Source organism: Prionailurus viverrinus, chromosome B4 (assembly GCF_022837055.1).
Source record: "Prionailurus viverrinus isolate Anna chromosome B4, UM_Priviv_1.0, whole genome shotgun sequence".
NCBI classification, from domain to species: Eukaryota; Metazoa; Chordata; class Mammalia; order Carnivora; family Felidae; genus Prionailurus; species Prionailurus viverrinus.
Genome location: NC_062567.1, coordinates 2,063,565 through 2,082,867, shown reverse-complemented (window position 1 = coordinate 2,082,867; position 19,303 = coordinate 2,063,565). Strand labels below are relative to the sequence as shown.

The 19,303-nt window shown below is 47.3% G+C and overlaps 1 protein-coding gene across 1 annotated transcript in view; it reads left to right on the top strand.

Moving 5' to 3' along the window:
* The first annotated feature begins 13,756 nt into the window (after window positions 1–13,756).
* Window positions 13,757–19,303, top strand: part of GDI2 (GDP dissociation inhibitor 2) — a 33,593-nt gene continuing 28,046 nt past the window's right edge. Inside the window, exon 1 of the mRNA XM_047867617.1 lies at window positions 13,757–14,043. Coding sequence (XP_047723573.1) covers window positions 13,999–14,043 — 45 coding nt within the window. The 5' untranslated portion in view covers window positions 13,757–13,998. The remainder of the gene's footprint in view (window positions 14,044–19,303) is intronic.

Genomic DNA, 19,303 nt, shown 5'->3' with positions numbered 1-19,303 from the left:
GTGAGATCGTGACCTGAGCCAAGATCCAGAGTCGGACGCCTACCCGACTGAGCCACCCAGGGGCCCCACTGCCAGCGGTTTCTAATGTTGGCTCCTCCGTGGTCTGGAGCTGGGGGCCTGGCACACACTAGGCCGATCAGAGCCTTTTCCTGCACCTGCCCTCGGAGGGCAGAGACGTGACAAAGTCTGGCTTCTCTCTGGTGTGAGGGTTCCTCTGCCTGGGGCCCCTACGAGGCCAGCGGGGAGCCAGAGCCTCTGGTGGAACCCCAGATCCAGTAGGTTCCTGGGTCTCTGGGCTGCTTCTCCATTACTGGCTTGGTTACATGAGCCAGTGAGTCCTCTGCCCCAGACTGGGGCGCAGAGGGGGCTCCGTGGGCTGGTGGCTCCTCCGGGAGTATATTGGTGCTGGCACCTGTGGAAGGCAGGGTGGGGAAGCAGCACTGGGTGCAAGAGAAGCCGCAGTCCCCTGGAGGTCTGGAAAGCTGGAGCGGTCCTTCTGAGTCACGGTCGGGGCGGGAGAGAGGGCAGGTCGTGGTGCCCCTGGAGGACCAGTGCCTGGATGCAGGCCTGGGAAGGGCACGGCCTTGGGCAAGGTGGCCCTGCAGCTGACACAGCCCTCAAGCTGCAGCCAGTGGGACCCCCAGCATTTTGGGTGGTGGGTCATTCATTCTTGAACGAGAACTAGGCGATGACTCATAACATTCACCTATTTCCCCTTTTCCCTAAGCTACTTTGAATCGCATTTTCTTACAAGAGTCCCGACCTTTCGGAGGGAAGATTGTTCCTTGTGGCTAGAAGAGTCATGTTGTTTCACACCAGCATGCATGGAAAAGCATTAGGGGACCACAAGGACAAGAAACACTCCGAAGAGAGAGGAGAAGAAAGCCACGTTGTGGGAGCTGATGTGATCCCAGCCTGGCCTTGAACGAGGGGGCCCTTATGCAGGGAACCTAACGAGGCCAGAAACTGTTTGGACCACAAAGAAACTTTAGATTCTGTGGCCCAACCTTCTCATTTTTAGGGATGAAGAAAACCAAGACCCAGAGTGAGGACGATTCCTGATACCTAGGTTGGTGCTGTGTGTTAGTTTCCTAGGGCTGGCTCAACGTAACGGCCACAAACTACAAATTTATTCCCTCACAGCTCTTTTTTTCTTTTTTAATGTTTATTTATTTATTTTGAGAGAGAAAGCGCACAGGGGAGGGGCAGAGAGAGAAAGAGAGAGAGAGAGAATCCCAAGCAGACTCCGTGCTGTCAGCGCAGAACTCGATGTGGGGCTCAAACCCACGAACTGTGAGATCATGACCTGAGCTGAAACCACGAGTCAGACACTTAACTGACTGACTGGCCCAGGTGCCGCAAATTTATTCTGGAGGGCAGAGGTCTGAAATCCAGGTGTCGATGGTGCCACGCTCCCTGCAAAGGCTCTAGGGGAGGGTCCTCCCCTGCCACTTGCAGCTTCTGGGGGCTCCAGCATTCGTTGGCTTGGGGCCCCGGTGGCTGCCTCCATGGTCACGTGGCTCCTCCCCGTGTGTCTGTCTCAGTTGTTCCTCAGTGGTTCTTTTACAAGGATACTGGTCATTGGACGTATATCCAAGACAATCCCATCTCAAAATCCTTAACTTGCTTATACCTGCAAAGACCTCTTTGCAAGTAAGGTCACATTGACAGGTTCCAGGGGTAAGTAAGGACATGGGGCTTTGGGGGGGGCACCATTCAACTGACTACATGTTCGTTGGGGGTAACCCCTTGTCCTGCTGTGAATGCAGTGCTTGGCCAAGGGGGCGCCTGGGTGGCTCGGTCGGTTGAGCGTCCAAACCTTTGTTTCAGCTCAGGCCACGATCTCACAGTTTGTGGGATCGAGCCCCATGTTGGGCTCTGCACTGACAGCGTAGAGCCCTTTTGGGATTCTCCCCCCACCCCCCGTCTCTGCCCCTCCCCCATTTGTGTGATGCACATGCACTCTCTCTCTCAAAATAAACATTTAAAAAAAGAAAGAGTGAAGTAGATCTATACATGCAGAAAAGAAATAATCTGTAAAATACATTGTTAAGTGAAAAAAGGAGAGGAATAAGTGTGTTGTCATTTGCATTACGTGTGTGTTTTGTGTGTGTTGTGTGTGTGTGTGTGTGTGTGTGTTTAATATTTCTGGAAGGATGCACGAGAAAGTGAGATCGGAGGTCTGCATGGAAGGAACATGTGCTGTTTTCCACAGTAAACTCCTAAGTATCATTTGACTTTTTCTTCTCTTACCGGGCGTGTCATGTTGAAATCAAACATTGAGTAATACAAGTACGTGATATTGGCTTTTCTTATATATTGTCTGTTTAAGGGTGAGATCTACAGCATCCGTCTCCTAACGCTCTAGAATTGTGGGCTCTAGGGTCACGAGTCTCCGTCACGGGATTCCTCTCCTGCCCACCAGACCCAGCCACAGACTCCGGGCAGGCCAGCCTCACGCGTCACGTGACGGGAGGGAAGGTCCTTGCACACTCAGGTACCCCCCACGGGAGAGGAAGTGCTGAGTGACCCCGGTGTGCAAATAAAGCTGTTGGACCAAGGTGCTAATTCTTGGGAAAGGCTCAGGAAACACCTGGAAAGTTGGTGACAGGCGTGCCCCTCAAACCCACATCCCAGGGCACTGCCACTCTATACCTTGAGGATTTTTTTGGGCATCAGAGTCAGCAAAATCCCCGGCAAGGCAACAGAGCCCTGAGCGGCCCGCCAGCGGATAGCGCTGGGACACCAGGGCGGGCCAGGCGGACGAGTTCACATGCATGGGGAAGAATAGTAGAAAAGCTCTCTTTATAGAGAGGGGACATTCGAAAGTGAATGCCCCTAATCTTATTTATTTATTTTTAATAGAGAGAGAGCACGAGCAGGGGAGGAACAGAGAGAATGGGAGAGAGAGCATCCCAAGCAGGCTCTGTGCCATCAGCACAGAGCCCGACGCGGGGCTCGATCTCGCGAACCGCAGGATCGTGACCTGAGCCCAAGAGTCGGATGCTTAACCAACTGAGCCACCCAGGCGCCCCGAGCCTGACAACCTTATGACAAAGCTCATGTGAGCGAGGAGATGGCGAGAATAAAGTGGCTACAGCCTAGGTTTGCAGACGGATGCAGACAGGTTGTTTCTGTTTCCACCGAAGACGAGAGGTCCAGTTGTTGCCAGACGTTCACCCAAGCAGCCAGGGACATGCCTGTGGTCTTAGAGAACCAGAGTGGTCAGGTCCAGACCTGCCCCTGCCTGATGCCCACGTCGGTCACCGGGAGCAGGGAGCCGGTAGGGACGAGGGGAGACTCCCTGCACCTCAGTGTTCTTATCTGCTAGGTGCCCTTTGGATTCCTTTGAGTTTTTCAAAGTGAAAATGCTCTATTTTCTTTTCTCTTTTCTTTTTAAAAATTTTTAATGTTTATTTTTGAGAGAGAGAGACAGAGCATAAGCAGGGGAGGGTCAGAGGGAGACACACACACACACACACACACACAGAATCCGAAGCAGGCTCCAGGCTCTGAGCTGTCAGCACAGAGCCTGATGTGGGGCTCAGACTCACAAACCATGAGATCATGACCTGAACCAAAGTCAAACGTTTAACCGACTGAGCCACCCAGACACCCCGACACTCCTATTTTATTTTCTTAAAATGAGATTCTATCCCAGAGCATTTCTTTAAAACAAAAAAAATTTTTAAAGTAATTTCTATAGCCAACACGGGTCTTGAACTCCAAACCTTGAGATCAAAAGTCACACGTTCTGCTCACTGGTCCAGCCAGTTGCCCCCTTTTCGTTGTTTTTTTTTAATATACTTTATTTTGGGGGTGCCTGGGTGACTCAGTCGGTTGAGCATCTGACTCTTGATTTGGACTCAGGTCATAATCTTGGTTCGTGAGTTCAAACCCCGCATCGGGCTTTGTGCTGACAGCATGGAGCCTGCTTGGGATCCTCCCTCTCCCTCTCTCTCTCTGTCAGTGCAGTTTGTGGCTTGAACCCATGAACTGCAAGATCACGACCTGAGCTCCAATCCAGAGTCGGACCCTTAACCGACTGAGCCACCCAGGCACCCCAGTAATATACTTTAGTTTTTAGAGCAATTGTAGGTCCACAGCACAATTGAGATGAAGGCCCGGAGAGTTCCCATCAGCCCCTGCTTCCCCACCATCCGCACCCCACACCAGAATCCCATTTGTTTGCAGGTGGCATGATTCTCTTCCTGGCGAGCCAGAACCAGGGCTTTTCTGACTCAACCTGTCCACGGTCAACCACCTGCCTCTTGGTGGGGGGAGGGGGGTTGGCAGTAGAAGGGAATCCAGGAAACCACTGCTCCTCGTATGCCCTCTCAGCCAGCTCTGTGCTTCCCGGCCTGGCCTTGGAGGCACCTGTCCTCCTAACCCCTGGACTTTTCTGGAGTCCCCTGGCTTGAATGAGTTTGCTTCTTAATGCCTTGCCTCTCTATATAGGCCCTGACGTCTCAGCTTTCTTTGGCCTGTCAGGTCATAGACTTGACCATCTGCTTTCTGTCTTTTCTGCCCTCTTTGAGCTCAAAGGGTTATACCCTTTTTATTCTGTTAATGCCATTTTAGCAGACCTTGGGGAGGGAACGAAGGTAAAGGGCTGCGCTCAATCTGCACTCAGTTATCTCAAGTTTCATCTCTTATTATTGTGCCCCCACCCCACCCCACCCCTATCCTCTAACGAATGCCATGGCAACTCAGCTTCCACTCGTGTCGTAAGTCTCTCTGCACGGTGTCTGACATTGTAAAAGTGTATGACAGTGGTATAGATTAGAAATCTCATTCCCCCGTCTCCACTATTTTCCGCCTCCTCCACTGTGCTGCATTGCGATGTAATCCTTCTGATTGCTGCTGGGGGTTACCTCCAACTCACTGCTACCGTGTACTAGAATTTCATGAATACTTCAGCTGCTTCTTACATGCCAGGAAATTTCTTTTTGATGCATACCCAGGAATAGAGAGCTGGGACATAGGATTTGCACATGTTAGAGACAGTAAATACTGCCAGGTTTCTCTCCACGAGGGCTATGGCAGTGAAACCCTCCCAGAGACCTTACCACCTGAATCGTGACACTCCCAAAGGAGGGCATAATGGTCAGCATTTCTCAAACTTATATGACCCTGGGATTCTTCCCTTGAAAAACACCTCGAGTCTTCAGTGTGTTGCAGAATGTGCTGGGAGATGCTGATATAGATTAAGCAGCACTGGAAAAGCAGCACCCTGTTTTGGGAGACGGGCAGAGAAGAAAAGCTATAAATCTACCTTATTTCCGTATTTTTAACCTAACAGAGTCATTCTATATAACCTTCACTGCTTAGTGAATTCTTCTTTGCCAGCTAATGCGAGAACTTGTTTTTCTGCTGTCTGAGAAAAGACAAGATGTTCTTCCTAATACTTTGTTATTTATTTTGGGGGCCATGGACAACTGAGTTTCAGTGGTCAAAACTGTGGCTATTCTAGTAAACCATGGGCATGTGTTCACAAATTGCTGGTAAGAAGTCCAAGACTAACCCTCGATTCTGACAGGCAGATAGCCCCACACTGGCATAAAGAAGAGAATTGAGGGATGCCTGGGTGGCTCAGTTGCTTAAGCATCCAACTTCGGCTCAGGTCATGATCTTGCAGTTCGTGAGTTCGAGCCCCACATCGGGCTCTCTGCTGTCAATGCAGAGCCCGCTTTGGATCCTCTGTCCCCTTCTCTTTGCCCTTTCCCTGCTTGTACTTTCTCTCTCTCTGTCTCAAAAATAAACTTAAAAAAACTCAAATATTAAAAAAATTAAAAATAATGAAGAGAATTGATTTAAAAACTTCAAAATTAGAAACAGTAGTTAGATGGGGCGCCTGGGTGGCGCAGTCGGTTAAGCGTCCGACTTCAGCCAGGTCACGATCTCGCGGTCCGGGAGTTCGAGCCCCGCGTCAGGCTCTGGGCTGATGGCTCGGAGCCTGGAGCCCGTTTCCGATTCTGTGTCTCCCTCTCTCTCTGCCCCTCCCCTGTTCATGCTCTGTCTCTCTCTGTCCCAAAAATAAATAAACGTTGAAAAAAAAAATTAAAAAAAAAAAAAGAAACAGTAGTTAGATATCAAGGGTAAAATGGCCATGCCAAAGTAGAATTATACTATCACAACTCATAAATCAATCTGGAGTTAAAATGTGCAAACAGGACCCGATCTACTTAGCTCACCAAGGCCTAGCCCAGTGCTTGGCACAGAGGAGACACAATAAATAATTGTTGAAGAGAACCAAAAAAAAAAAAATCAGATATTTTTATTTCAAAAGCCTTATAATGGAAGATTTGGGGTTAAAATTTTAAAGGGATGGAGATATTACAAATATATCTCAGGAAACTTTCTCCTAAATCACCAATGACTATAGTCTATAAAGTCAGGGTAGAGCACCTCACTTCTAGGGTTAAGGAAACATACGGCACACCTACTAGAGCATGTGTTCATCCCTCTTTTCTGGGAACTGGCCACCGTCCCCATGGTTGTGGACTCCTGGTAGCCATATCTCTGCCATGTGACTCTATGTCTTTAGTTGATTGGATCAAGTTGGACACAACACCTCAAGCTGGGCCAGTTGGATTCTGTCTCTGGAAATTTGATATCGTGTTAAGAAAACCTGGATAGCCTAGTCCAACAGTTTCACCCTAGGTGATTTTTGCGCCCCCGTCCCAGGGACCTTGGGATTGTCTGCAGACGTTTTGATTGTCACAGCGGGGGCCAGGGAGAGGTTGGGTATTATTGGCATCTAGTGTGGAGAGGCCAGGGATGCTGCCGAATGTTCTACAGTGCACAGAACTGGCCCCACCACAAAGAATGATCTGGCCGACAATGTGAGCATGAGGCTGAGGAGCCCTGATCTGTTGTGAGCATCTGAATAGACGTGGTGTAACTCAGTTGAATGGGGCTGACAGCCGTCATCCACCATCCACGTCCAAGGAAAGCAGACGGTGTCCACCTGCAAAGAGAGAAAATAATGAAGTCGTACAGAGAGGAGCTGAGTGTAGAGACAGTTTTCTGATTCCTGGCTTCCAGTTCCTTCCACACCGACTATGCTTTTGCCCTTCATCCTTCTAATAAATCCCCCCTCTATACTTGAGATACCCTGACGTGGTTTTTGTTACTTGAAACTGAAGTTTATTTAAGCTAATCCAAAAAACATTCCAGTGAATGATTTTAAAGTGACTTAAGAAACGTTAAGGCTTGGGCAGCTTAGAGAGCATTCTCGTCTAGGAGGGAACAAATAAATCAGGATTTCAGTCAGTCGTCTCTGCAGTTAGAGGCCAGAGTAAGTTGAAGCTTTTTGAAAGGCAAAGGGGATCTAGAACACGCGTGCACTACTCTTAGGAAGTTTTTTGGAAATTGGGACACCTGACTCACCTGCTTGGCCACTACACCTGAAACCCCACCCTGTTCCACCAACCCAACTCCTCTGCATTCCAGAGAGTTGCCACTAATTACACTTGCTAATGATTTCTATTTTGCATATTATGTTGTGTTGTTAGGCTCATCACCAGTCTTGGTACTGATTTCATTTCTCTATACACAGAAATTCAGTAAAAGTTATGATGTAAGGTAAGCCACTGAAAGGGTCTCTGATACTTAGTTTCTTCCTGGAAGTCATATTGTTCTTTATCCAAGTCTTGGGAACATTGTGAATTCATTCCTTTTCCATACACAGAGCTTCCTTTTTTTTTTTTTTTAAGTTTATTATAATTTTTTTTTTTTGAGAGAGAGAGAGAGACAGAGAGAAAGACAGAGAGAGAGAGAGAGAGAGCACAAGCAGGGGAGAGGCAGAGGGAGAGAGAGATTCCAAGCAGGCTCTGCAGAGCCCCACACGGGCTCGATCCCCCGAACCATGAAATCATGACCTGAGCTAAAATCAAAAGCCAGACACTCAACCTACTGAGCCACCCAGGCGCCCCTGCAGTGAGAATTCTTACGAGCAGAAGAGAGCAGGCAGGTTCAAGTAGAAGAGTAGGGGAAGAATGTCTCAAAGGGAAAAGCATGTCTCGATGGAAAGGAACATGATGAGTTCATGAAACAGAAAATGGAACAGCTCAGCCAGTCATCCGTCTGTTGGCCCTCAGCTCCATTCCTCCTTTCCTCTGTATTGCAGGAGCTGAGTCAGCAAATGACACTTCCCAGAGCCCTCTGCCAACCGGCTTCCGGTGAGTTCTGCCAGTGGAAAATGCTGGTGGAAGACTGGGGGCAGGAGCAGCCATGTTCCCTTGCTGTTGGTAGCACCTCCGGCCGTGGCCCCAGTAGCGGCCCGTGGGTGGGGACTCCTGGGCTCCAGCGGCGGTAGAGGCTCTGGCAGAGGCGGTGATGGCGGTCTGTCAGCCTGAGAGCACAGTGGACTTGAAGGCTGGGTAACACCATTTTCCCTCTTGCTCCAGACTTTCAGGCTGTTTCTAACTTCTGGGTAACTTTCTCCCTTTTGCCTCTCCAGCCATTTCCAGTTTTGAAACCAATTCCCTATATTGTATTGCCTCTATTTAAAATGCCTAGAGTGTGGGTGCTTGGGTGGCTCAGTCGGTCAGGCATCCGACTCTTGGTTTGGGCTCGGCTCACGATCTCAGGGTTTGTGAGTTGGAGCCCCACCTTGGGCTCCGCACTGATGGTGTGGAGCCTGCTTAGGATTCTTTCTCTCTGCCCCTCTCATGCACTTTCTCCCTCAAAATAAATAAACAAACTTAAAAACAAACAAGCAAATAAAATACCTAGAGTGGTTGCTGTTTTTCTGACGGAACGCCGACTAATACAGCAGTGAATTGGAAGCAACGGTTAGGGGCAGAGGAGCGTTGTGGAGAGAGGTTTGGTTGGTTAGGTAATTGAGGGCCAGATCATTTAAGCTCATCTTTGGAAATGACCAGTGTTTGGACTTTTTATTCCAAGAGCAGTGGAGGCCTTGGAAAGATTTTAAAGACATGATCAGCTTGGTCACTTTGGATTTTTTAGAAACATTTTTCATGTTTATTTTTGAAAGAGAGACAGAGGGTGAGTGGGGGAGGGGCTGAGGAGGGGCAGAGAGAGAGAGAGACACAGAATCCGAAGCAGGCTCCAGGTTCTGGAGCTGTCAGCACAGAGCCCGACACGGGGCTTGAACTCCTGAAGCACGAGATCATGACCTGAGCCGAAGTCAGATGCTCAGCCGATGGAGCCACCCAGGTGCCACCCCCAGTTGCTTTAGATTTTGATGAAGTTCACTTGGATTAGACTATAGAGAACAAGCTTGAGACACCTGTACTGAAGGCCAGGTGTCCAATTAAGAAAGCTTTTGCACTTATCTAAGGAGATAACTTGACGGTGGGTTGCACCAGTGTAGCGGCAATGAGGTTGGAGAGAAGGGACTGGGATTTTTATGAGGCGGAATGGCCAGAACGTAATGGGGGGTATTGTGGCAGATTGAAGATGGGTACACACACATTGGCAAGTTTTCTCACTGACAGGTGGGTTTCATAGCTCCTTTTTTTGTTTTGTTTCAGTTTTTATTTATTTATTTTTGAGAGAGAGAGAGAGAGAGTGTGTGTGTGTGTGTGTGTGTGTGTGTGTGGGAGTGTGGGAGGGAGGGGCAGAGAGTGGGAGACAGAGAATCCCAAGTAGGCTCGACATGGGGCTGGATCTCACAGCCATGAGATCATGACCTGAGCCAAAATCAAGAGTCCGACACTTAACTGACTGAGCCACCCAGGCATCCGTGTAGCTCCTTCTGTTGAATTTGGGTGTGCTCTGTAACTGCTTTGATGAGTAGAATATGGCAGAAGGGATGCTGCGCCAGTTCCTGGGTCCAGGCCTTAAGAGACCGGCAGCTTCCATTTCTTGTTTCTTGGGATGTATGCCCTTGGAAGACAACTACCATACTTCGAGACGTGCAAACCGAGTGGAGGGGACACACATACATAGCTGCTGTTGTTGACAGCCCCAGCTCAGCGCCCGGCTGACAGCCATCATCAGCTGTGAGCCACGGGAGTGCGCCATGTTGGATGTCCAGTCTAGTCGAGTTTTCAGATGATGTAAACCCCCTGGTTTACAACTGCATCATAGACCCAAGCAATTCCCACACATCTGAACCCGTTCAACCCCCGGGACCATTAAGAGATAATAATACCTTGTTAAGTCACTAGTTTTTTGTTTGTTTGTTTGTTTGTTTGTTTGTTTGTTTTTTAAAGCCACTAAGCTTTGGGGTGGTTCGTTACACAGCAAAACAAAATCGGAATAGATGTGGAAGGAGAGAAAGAAGACAGAAGCAAGGATGAGATCTAGAATTCTGGTTTGGACCCAGGGTGGAGCCAGTCACTACTAAACTGGAGATTGGGAGCAGATTGCAGTTTGTGGGTGTGGATAAATGAATGCAGCATAAACCAGGAAATACTTATTTGGGGGATCTAATTAAAAATTTCCCCCAGATATCCTATTATGTTTTATCTTCAGCATTAGCTATCCAGATTTTAAACAGATTTATATTGTATAGATCTCTAGCTTTAAGAGCCTGTAAAGTATTAATTTTAGTATCTTCTGCAATAAGAAAAGCTGCCCTTGTCAAAAGTTATCAAAAGGAACTGGTACTATTTCATCACATTTAGTCCTTGTTGATCTAGGGATTAACTTCCGGGTGTCTTATTCATTCATCAAATATTTACTCATCATCTGTCAGGCACGATGGCATCATTATGGACTTTACATTCTGATTAGCAGGCAGACAAGAAACAAGTAAAGGATGTAATTAGCAATTTGATAGAAATCAACGAAAGACATAAGCAGGGTGCTCTTAGAGAATGAAATTTGAGGAGAAAGCTACTTTAGACAAGGTGGTCAGGGAAGATTTTCATGCAGAAACTTAAGGAAGCAGAAGGAACCAGCTGCGAAGAAGCGTATGTAGGAGGGGAAGTGCGGCTTGGTAGTCATGGGACCCACAAGAGCGCAGAGGCCCTTGGGCGGTTAAAAGCTTGACCAGACTCTAGGAACTGAAAGACTAGTGTGTTTGGAGTGTAGTGGACAAGAAGCACACAAGATGAAGTTGGGAGAGAGATACGGAGGTTAGATTACACAATACCTTTTAGGCCATAGCAAGGGGTTTGCATTTTATTCTAGACGCAAAAGGTAGGCAGAAGCATGAACAGGATCCGATTCACATTTCGGGAAGATAATGGTTACCACAGACAGAAGGGAAACTGGTTGAGAAACTGGTACAGGGGTTCAGGACAGAAAGATGTCCGGGACTGGGGTTCGTTCTGCTATCTTCCTCGGACTCAGTCTCTCCCTCTGTAAAGCGCGGGCGGGGGCTTAGTGCAAACAGATTCCCAAGCACCCGGCTCTAAATTACAATCACACTGAACTCTTGCTTTGTACAAAGACTTAAATACCTTTACGAGGGATGGTATTTTCCACTGCTCTCCACAAGTCACCCACTTCCCCCAAACCTAAGTTTCACTCTTTTAGGAATACACTGAACCATTTAGTGGCTTTCAAGCCACTTCACCGTAAACAGTATTTGCTGTCTACCAAGTTCCTTGGCAACTGGAATAGATGAGGTTGAAGATCCTAGAGCAGGCACAGAATTCGGGATTAATCCAGTTGTTTTTGGTTTTTTGTCTGTTTGGTTGTTTTTTATTTTTTGTTTTTGTTTTTGGGTTTTTTTTTGTGTGTGTGTGTCCTTCCACAAACTAAACTTCAGTGTAAGGGATCGGATTGAAGAGCCTCATTAGCCTTAAATTCAGATCCCTTATCCAACGCTTTGGAGTTTCTCATTAACTTCATCTGAATATTGATAAATTACCCTTTACTTAAAACATGGTAACATAATTCAGCAGATACGCTCAAAAGCCTCTTCAACATTCAGAGGTTGATGGCAATACAGCAATACATGAAAAAGCCTCTTTATTATTTTTATTTTTTACTTTTTATAATTTTTTTTAAGTAGGCTCCACCCCCAGTGTGGGGCCCAAACTCACACGCCGGAGATCAAGAGTTGCATGCTCCAGTGACTGAGCTAGTCAGGTGCCCTAAAGATTTTTTTTTTTTTTTTTAAGTATTCTCTAAGCCCAACATGGGGCTCAAACTCATTACTCCTAGACCAAGAGTCACATGCTTTACTGATTGAACCAGCCTGGACTCGTTACTGCTAGTTTTTAAAAATGGGTCAATATTTCATGTCAGTTAAAAAATGTAGGTAATGTTGTAAAAGTAGCCAGAGAGATCCCTTCCCCCTCCCATCTTCTCCCACCGTGTGAGGACAAAGCGAAAAGACAACTAGAACCAGGAAGCAGGCCCTCAGACACACCTTGATCTTTTACTTGGTAGCCTACACAACTCTGAGAAGTAAATTTCTGTTGTTTATAAGCATGTGCATATACACGTGCACATACTTGGAGAGGAACTGGAGGACCTTCTTAAAACATGCTTAGCTACCAGAAAAGTCAGTTACACCCACTGGCACATAATGGGGTCAGTAGTTAACTCTGCACTTGGTTTTTGTCTACTTACAGAAATTCATTCGGTCGCTAATGGATACAAATCCAATTAAGGTACGTAAATTTAAACTGTCCAGCACCCGCCAAAGGTGCACCGTCTGGTAGAACACTTAAAACTTTTTCTGGGGCGAAGAAACATTGTACAATACTGTTACATTATCTCCGGGATCTGAATGATTTAAGTATGAAGGCAGTTCTGTCCACCAAGATTCTCTTTGAATAGCTCTTATCCAGCGGTGCTTGGGAGTCAATCTAGAAGGAAACGCCAACTCTTTCGTCTGAGTATGCAGACTTATCCCAGGCTGAAAACACAGGCTGTCCAAGGCTTTAGGGAAATCGCTTGTCTACACTGCCCCTATAGGGTGTACTCTGGTCGAGAACACAAGCCTCTCCTTACACCTGTCTCCATACCCAAAGCTGGAGATTCCAGTGGGAATCCTAAAACAGTTGGGGGTGGGGGAAGGAGTGCATACACTGGTCAGTTACAATTTCTATAGCCGGCTTGAGCTACAGCTCTCAGGCCTGCTTCCCAAACCTGGACTTCCCCTGTATTTACGCTAAGCGTTTTCTTTCTTAAAAAATTGTTGTTTTTTTTTTTTCCCTTCCCTTAAATTTCCTCAGGCCGCACAGGCAAGACACAGGGCGGGAAGTAAGGTAACACGAGTGAGTTCTGAGCTGCTTAAAATACTTCGGGTCCTCTTTCATTGAGAAAAAGGAGGCAGGGCAAAAAGGAAAACAAAGCAAGTTGCCACTGGCCGAGGTAGGCGCAGCCGCGCGAACACTCGGGGCCGAGGCCTGCACGACGCTCGGCCCGCGGTGCATAGCCAGCCGGTGGCAGGGCGGGAGAGCTGGGCCCCCGGCCGGCCCCGGCGCACGTGGCCGACTCGGGCTCAAAGTCCAAGGGCGGCGGGAGGTCTCGGGGCCCTGGGCGCGCCTCGGCTCCCACACCACTGCGGGAGCAACGAACCGGACCGCCGCTCTCCGACCGCCGGCACGCTCCCAGCCGTACGACCTCAAGGGCCCAGGCGCGGGGACCGCCTCCGCCCCCTCCGCCCCCTCCGCCCCCAACCACGGTGGCAGCGGGCCGGGGGAAGACCGGAACCGCTAAAGGCACAGCCCGCCCTCTTCTCGCGAGACGTGAGAGAGGAAGAAAGTTGGTCGGGCGACCGAATGCAGCCAATGAGAGGGCGGGAAGGCTGTGATCGACGGCCCTCCGAGCGCCTTCCCTAAGCCCCGCCCCGGCTGCGGAGGCCCCAGTCGCCGCCCGCCTTCCCCTCCCTTCCCCGTCTTCCCTCCCCTCCCTGCCCCGCTCTTCTCTTCCCGTCTGAGGTGGCGGCCGGCGTCCCTCCTCTCCAGCTCCGTTTCGCCTCTAGCCCTGGCTTCCCGTTTTTGTCGGGCCCCGAGACCGGTCTGAGCGCTCCCCCTGTCGCTTCAGGGTGGTCGAGTAGCCCCGGGCCCCTCGAGTCCTTGAGCTTTCTCCCTTCCTGGGCTTCGGTGCTCGTCCTCCCCCGCCATGAATGAGGAGTACGACGTGATCGTGCTGGGCACCGGCCTGACGGTGAGTTCTGGGCGGCGGGCCCCGCGCCCCCTCTCCCCACCCCTCTCTGCCGCCCGCGCGGCCGCACGAGGCCGGGGCCCACCCCGCCCGGCCGCGCCGCCTTCTGCCCGGGCCGGCCTCCCAGCGGGGCCTGCGTCTCGCACGCCGTCCTTGTGCACACGGTCTTTGGTCGTCGTTGGGGGCCTTGCTCTGCAGGGCGTTGGGGCGGGTGGCGACGGGTGCGTCCCCACGAGTCCGGGCCTGCGGCAGTGCCCAGCTGCTCGGGCTCGCGGCCCTAAACGTGAATCGAGAGACCGGAGATGGAAAACCCGGTCCAGCTGGAAAAGGACAGTTTTTCCGCTTTGCTCGGCGGGGGGGAAGCCCGCTTGGGGATCGGTACTCGTCCACCTCCTTTATGGGTTGCTGGCCTCTCCCGATTGGAAACGGAAAAGCACCAGGCAGAGTGGGGGAGGGCGGAGGCCACTCTTGCGTTTCCTACTTAGACTTCAGCCGCTACTACTCATCCGTCTTTGCCTGCCAGAGCTAGGCAGAAGATTTTGTGACAGGTCCTTGGACAGTCGCTGTTTTGTGCTGGATACAGTTCGGTTAACTTAGGTTTGGGGAGAAAAATTAGCCTTTTATCTCCGCGCCCATTTCAAATGAGAGGCATTATGCCTTCCTTCTCACCACCCTCCCAGCTCACTTTTTGAGCATCTGTAGAGTTGGAAATGAGTTTGCTCAAAACTTGTCTATCGAATACTTTCTCAGCTGACCTTTGCCACCTTTTCCTTTTGTTCGGTCTGTTCCCTGCCTCCATTGTCGCTTCTCGGGGCTTTCCCCTAAGAAATGGATTGGTGATGGATTGATGGCTATAGAGGCCAAGTTCTCTACTACTGGCCGGTCGAGACCCACGTGTGACTGGCTGAGAAGCAGCACCAAGTAGCTGAGACCACTGACCTAGGAAACTACCGGGTTGTTTTGAACGTGCGGGATTCGGTTGAATTTCTTTCCAGGTGGTGAGTTGGCCAACTGTAGGATGCCTAAATGAACAGGCCCACCTGCTGTTAATGTTTCTTCAATTAATATTTTTAAAGTGTCTGATTTTAAAGTGTCCAAGCTGTGCGGCTGGGCTGTTTTTCTTCAGTGAATGTTTTTAAAGCGTCTGATTGGGATTCCAAGCTGAGCCCTGTGGTCTGTGGAGGATTTTGCCCATGGGGATGGGGACCGTTGCTGCCGGCATGTTGTAAGAGCCCGTTCTGTTTTCCTGCGGTTATTGCTGGTCTTTCAGATTTGCTCTTGATTGGGTCCGTTGGACGTGGACGAACGAGTGCAAATCCATCTTGCAGGTTTCTACATGCCTGGTTTGGAAGCAGCAGTTTGTGTCAGAGATAGCACAGTCGTACTGGATAACGACCCAGTGGAGATGATGCATTTAATTTAAGTATTCATTTGGGTTGGGGCGCCTGGGTGGCTCAGTCGGTTGAGCGGCCGACTCGGGCTCGGGTCATGATCTCGCAGTTTGTGAATACGAGCCCCGCATCCGGCTCTGTGCTGACAGTTCGGAGCCTGGAGCCTGGAGCCTGCTTTGGATTTTGTGTCTCCCTGTCTCTCTCTCTCTCAAAAATAAAAAAACATTAAAAAAATTTAAACATTCATTTGGGTCGATTGTGATCTTTTTGATGAGTGGTAGATTCATGCCTAACTAGAAATCAGACCAATTTCTGCCCTCACTTTACAGCTGTGATAGCTTTAATCCCTGTGAGCCTTCTTACATTGTTTTCTCAGATTTTCTTTGAGAATTCTCTCCATTCAGAGCATCCACGCTCGTTGATGGGAGCGGCGGTGGCAGGATGATTTGACCATGGTAAATCTTGTATCCTTTTTTCTAGTGACACCAGGACTGCTCAAAGTGAGATGAGACCACCAAAGTTAAAAACCCTGAAATCACGCTTGGCCGAGTATTTGGAGTGAACATACCACTTAATTTTCTTAATTTTTGGCTTCTAAATATTTAGTACCTGAGGCTTAAGAACCTGCAAACAGGCATACGCAATCAACTATGGGTACCACATATCGCAGGAGGGCAGTGTGTCAAGTACTTTTAGTGCTGTGAGCTTGTTACTTTTAAAGAAAGTGTCGGAGTTTGTTGCCTAGTGTTGGCACTGTTTTGTGTCAGTTGTTCCTTCTAAAATGAAGGTCATAGTGATCCACAGATGTTGCTGGTAACTTTAATAAATAAGACACAAAATGTATACCTTAGAACAAAATCATTCTGTGTCTAGGAGAAAGGGAATATTCCATATAATTCAATTTTCTGAGGAATTGAGGATTGATTCTCCCTTTAAAGAAAGAACCACAACTTTCTGCTAAAAGCTGCTCCAAATGACATCACAACTTGTTTACCAAACTAAGGAACATAATTTACTTGATAACTAAGATTTCACACCCTGAGGATTAAGCACTGTGTGTGTCATGCCGTGACATGATGAAGCTGCTGAGACACCTGGTAAGCTTTGGCCCTCCTTCCTAAATAGTCGCAGACTGCTTGCCTTTGTGAGTGAGTGCTTCAGTCTGCTTTTCATTTGCTTCCTCCTCCCTTACTTTGCTGTTAAGGTGACCTTTACTTTTCTTTGATGGCAGCGTGTGTAGACCTCATCTGACCACCTAAGATGCTGCTTCTAATTGACTTTGGGTTTGGCAGTGAATTCTTGAATTTTCTTAAAAATAGTATATAAAAGGGTAACTAGTTCCACAGCTGTTGGTGCCTCGAGGAGGTATTTATGTTGTTTTGTTCTACATAATAATTCTGGTAGAGGGTCATGAGTAGAAACGTACTCTAGTGATACTTAACCAGTATTCTCAGTATTCTATATTTAGAAATTATTTTACATCCCAGATGTAATTTCTCCTTTTTTCTTTATTAAAATTTTGTGATTTAAAAGAGGAGTTTTTATATCTGATTTAAACATCTTAAATTGCTTCTCAGATTTGCTCTTTGAAAATCCTTGCCATTGCTCTGTTAGAGTTTTGTTCACAAAGGACTTTCTATTCACTGCAGTAGCAATCATTGGGCCAATATGTACAAATGTCTTATTTTTGGAAGGTATAAATGTTTTGCAGTCTGTATTTTAAATCCGTTTCAAGCATACTGGCCCAATAGAACAGAAATAAAATCAGATGCATTTCAGCATCTAGAGGTAGTAGTGAGATACTTGGTTTGAAAAACCACTAGGTAAATATTTTGGCTCACATAGATGATAATCGACGTTTACCTCTATCTTCCTTCTCCTTGTATCTGATTAAAGACTCTTTTTTTTTTTTAAAGATTTTTTTTTAATGTTTATTTATTTTTGGAAGAGAGAGAGACAGAGCATAAGCGGGGGAGGGGCAGAGAGAGAGAGAGAGAGGGAGACCCAGAATCCAATGCAGGCTCCAGGCTCCGAGCTGTCAGCACAGAGCCCAATGCAGGGCTCAAACCCACGAACTGTGAGGTCATGACCTGAGCTGAAGTCGGAGGCTTACCTGACTGAGCCACCCAGGCGCCCCGAAGACTCTTAATGGAGTGATGTCTTCCCCAATTTCAGTTATTTAAACTGTGACTGTTGTGATCAGTTACAGGCAATAAAGAGGTAAACGCACTTTCTATAAACAAATAGCTTCTCATAGAGGACGGTAACTGTAGGAGTTGCTATGAGAAAGTACTAAGAGCTGTAATAGAGCTACACGTGGGAATTCAGACAGGGGAATCAGGAAAACCTTCATAAAGAAGGAAGTATGTAAGCTGACTTTTTAAAATATTGGTAGGCTTTGAGCAGGAGGAATGATTTTCTAGGCAGAGTGAGCAGGATAGGTTGGTAGTAAGAACAGGATGTATGGAAGGAATAGGAAGTTTATTTTGCCTCAAACAGAAGGTATGAAGAGGCAGATTGGGAAATAAGGTTGGAAAGAAGGCCTGTTGGTAAAAAGGTTGAATGTACTAGGCTAAGAAATTTGAACTTTATCTTTTTAAGCAGTGGGAGAGGATTTTGAGCAGGAAACATATAATTAGAGCCAATTTCAAGAAAAATTATCTTGTGACAGCATTTAATGAGATGCATTTAAGGGACAGACATTTAAAGGAACATTCTGCTGAAAACAGTGTTTTTTTTGTTATTGCTGTAAAGCATATATCATTGAGATTAGTGCATTCAGAAATGTTCAAGTTAACATTTTCTTCATATTTCTAGGTAAGTGGGTTTCAAAAGGGACTTTTCTTTAGTATCGGTTTTTAGGTACCTGTTTTCCTAATTTTTGTGTGCGTTTACTCTGTTTGGTGTTTTTTGCTGTAGTTTTGTTTTTCCTGTAACAACTGTAACAAGCGATGCCTTTAAAGGTAGTTATTATCAGCTCTTTGGACTTTAGTGAATCTTCAAATTATTGAGCCCTTTATTTTAGGCCTCCACCTTTAGTGCTTGCTTTAGAGCCATGGTCCAGTGAGTGGATCATGCTTATTTGCAGGGGAGCATGAGAAGTTATATATAGAAGACATGCACCATGCAGATTTGCTTGCTGTATTTTTGCTTCCAAAAGTTGAACTCTGAAGTCTGCCTTTGTTGGCTGGAAATGGGACTATTTAGTCTTCCTCTATCTGTGCCCTAACCTGTTTTTGAGATAGTAAGTTTTATTTTACTCATGTATTATGTTGAGCCGTATACGTTAGTGCTGCTTTGGATTTTGTGTTTTGAACAAGTGAGTTGCTTTTGGTAATATTAGGGTTGGAAAATGTCTTCAGTTCTGTTTATCAAGACGTCGTTAAGAAACTGAAAAGGCAAGCCACAGAATGGAAGAAGATGTTTGCAATATATATAACTAATAAAGCACTTTTATCCAGAATATGAAAGGAACTTTTATGTAGCAGTAAGAAGAAGCCCGTTTTTAAAAAGGGCAAATAATTTGAGTAGGTACTTATCAAAAGAAGATACTAATTATCAGTTAAACTATAAAAAAATGCCCAACCTCATTAGTTGTCAGGAAATGCAAATTAAACCACATCCTAAGTAGAAGGGCTAAAATTAAAAAGACACAAGTGTGTTGGGCAAGGATTTGAAACAACAGCAACTTTCACACACTGCTGACAAAAGTGTACGTTAGTACCATCACTTTGGAAAGCTGTTTGGGAGTATCTCCTGAAGTTGAACACAATTGTGCTTTCCTTGATATGTATCCAACAAATACATAATAAAAACACGTTGAGAACATTTGTAATGGTCAAAAACTGGAACCGTCCAGATGCCCATCAACT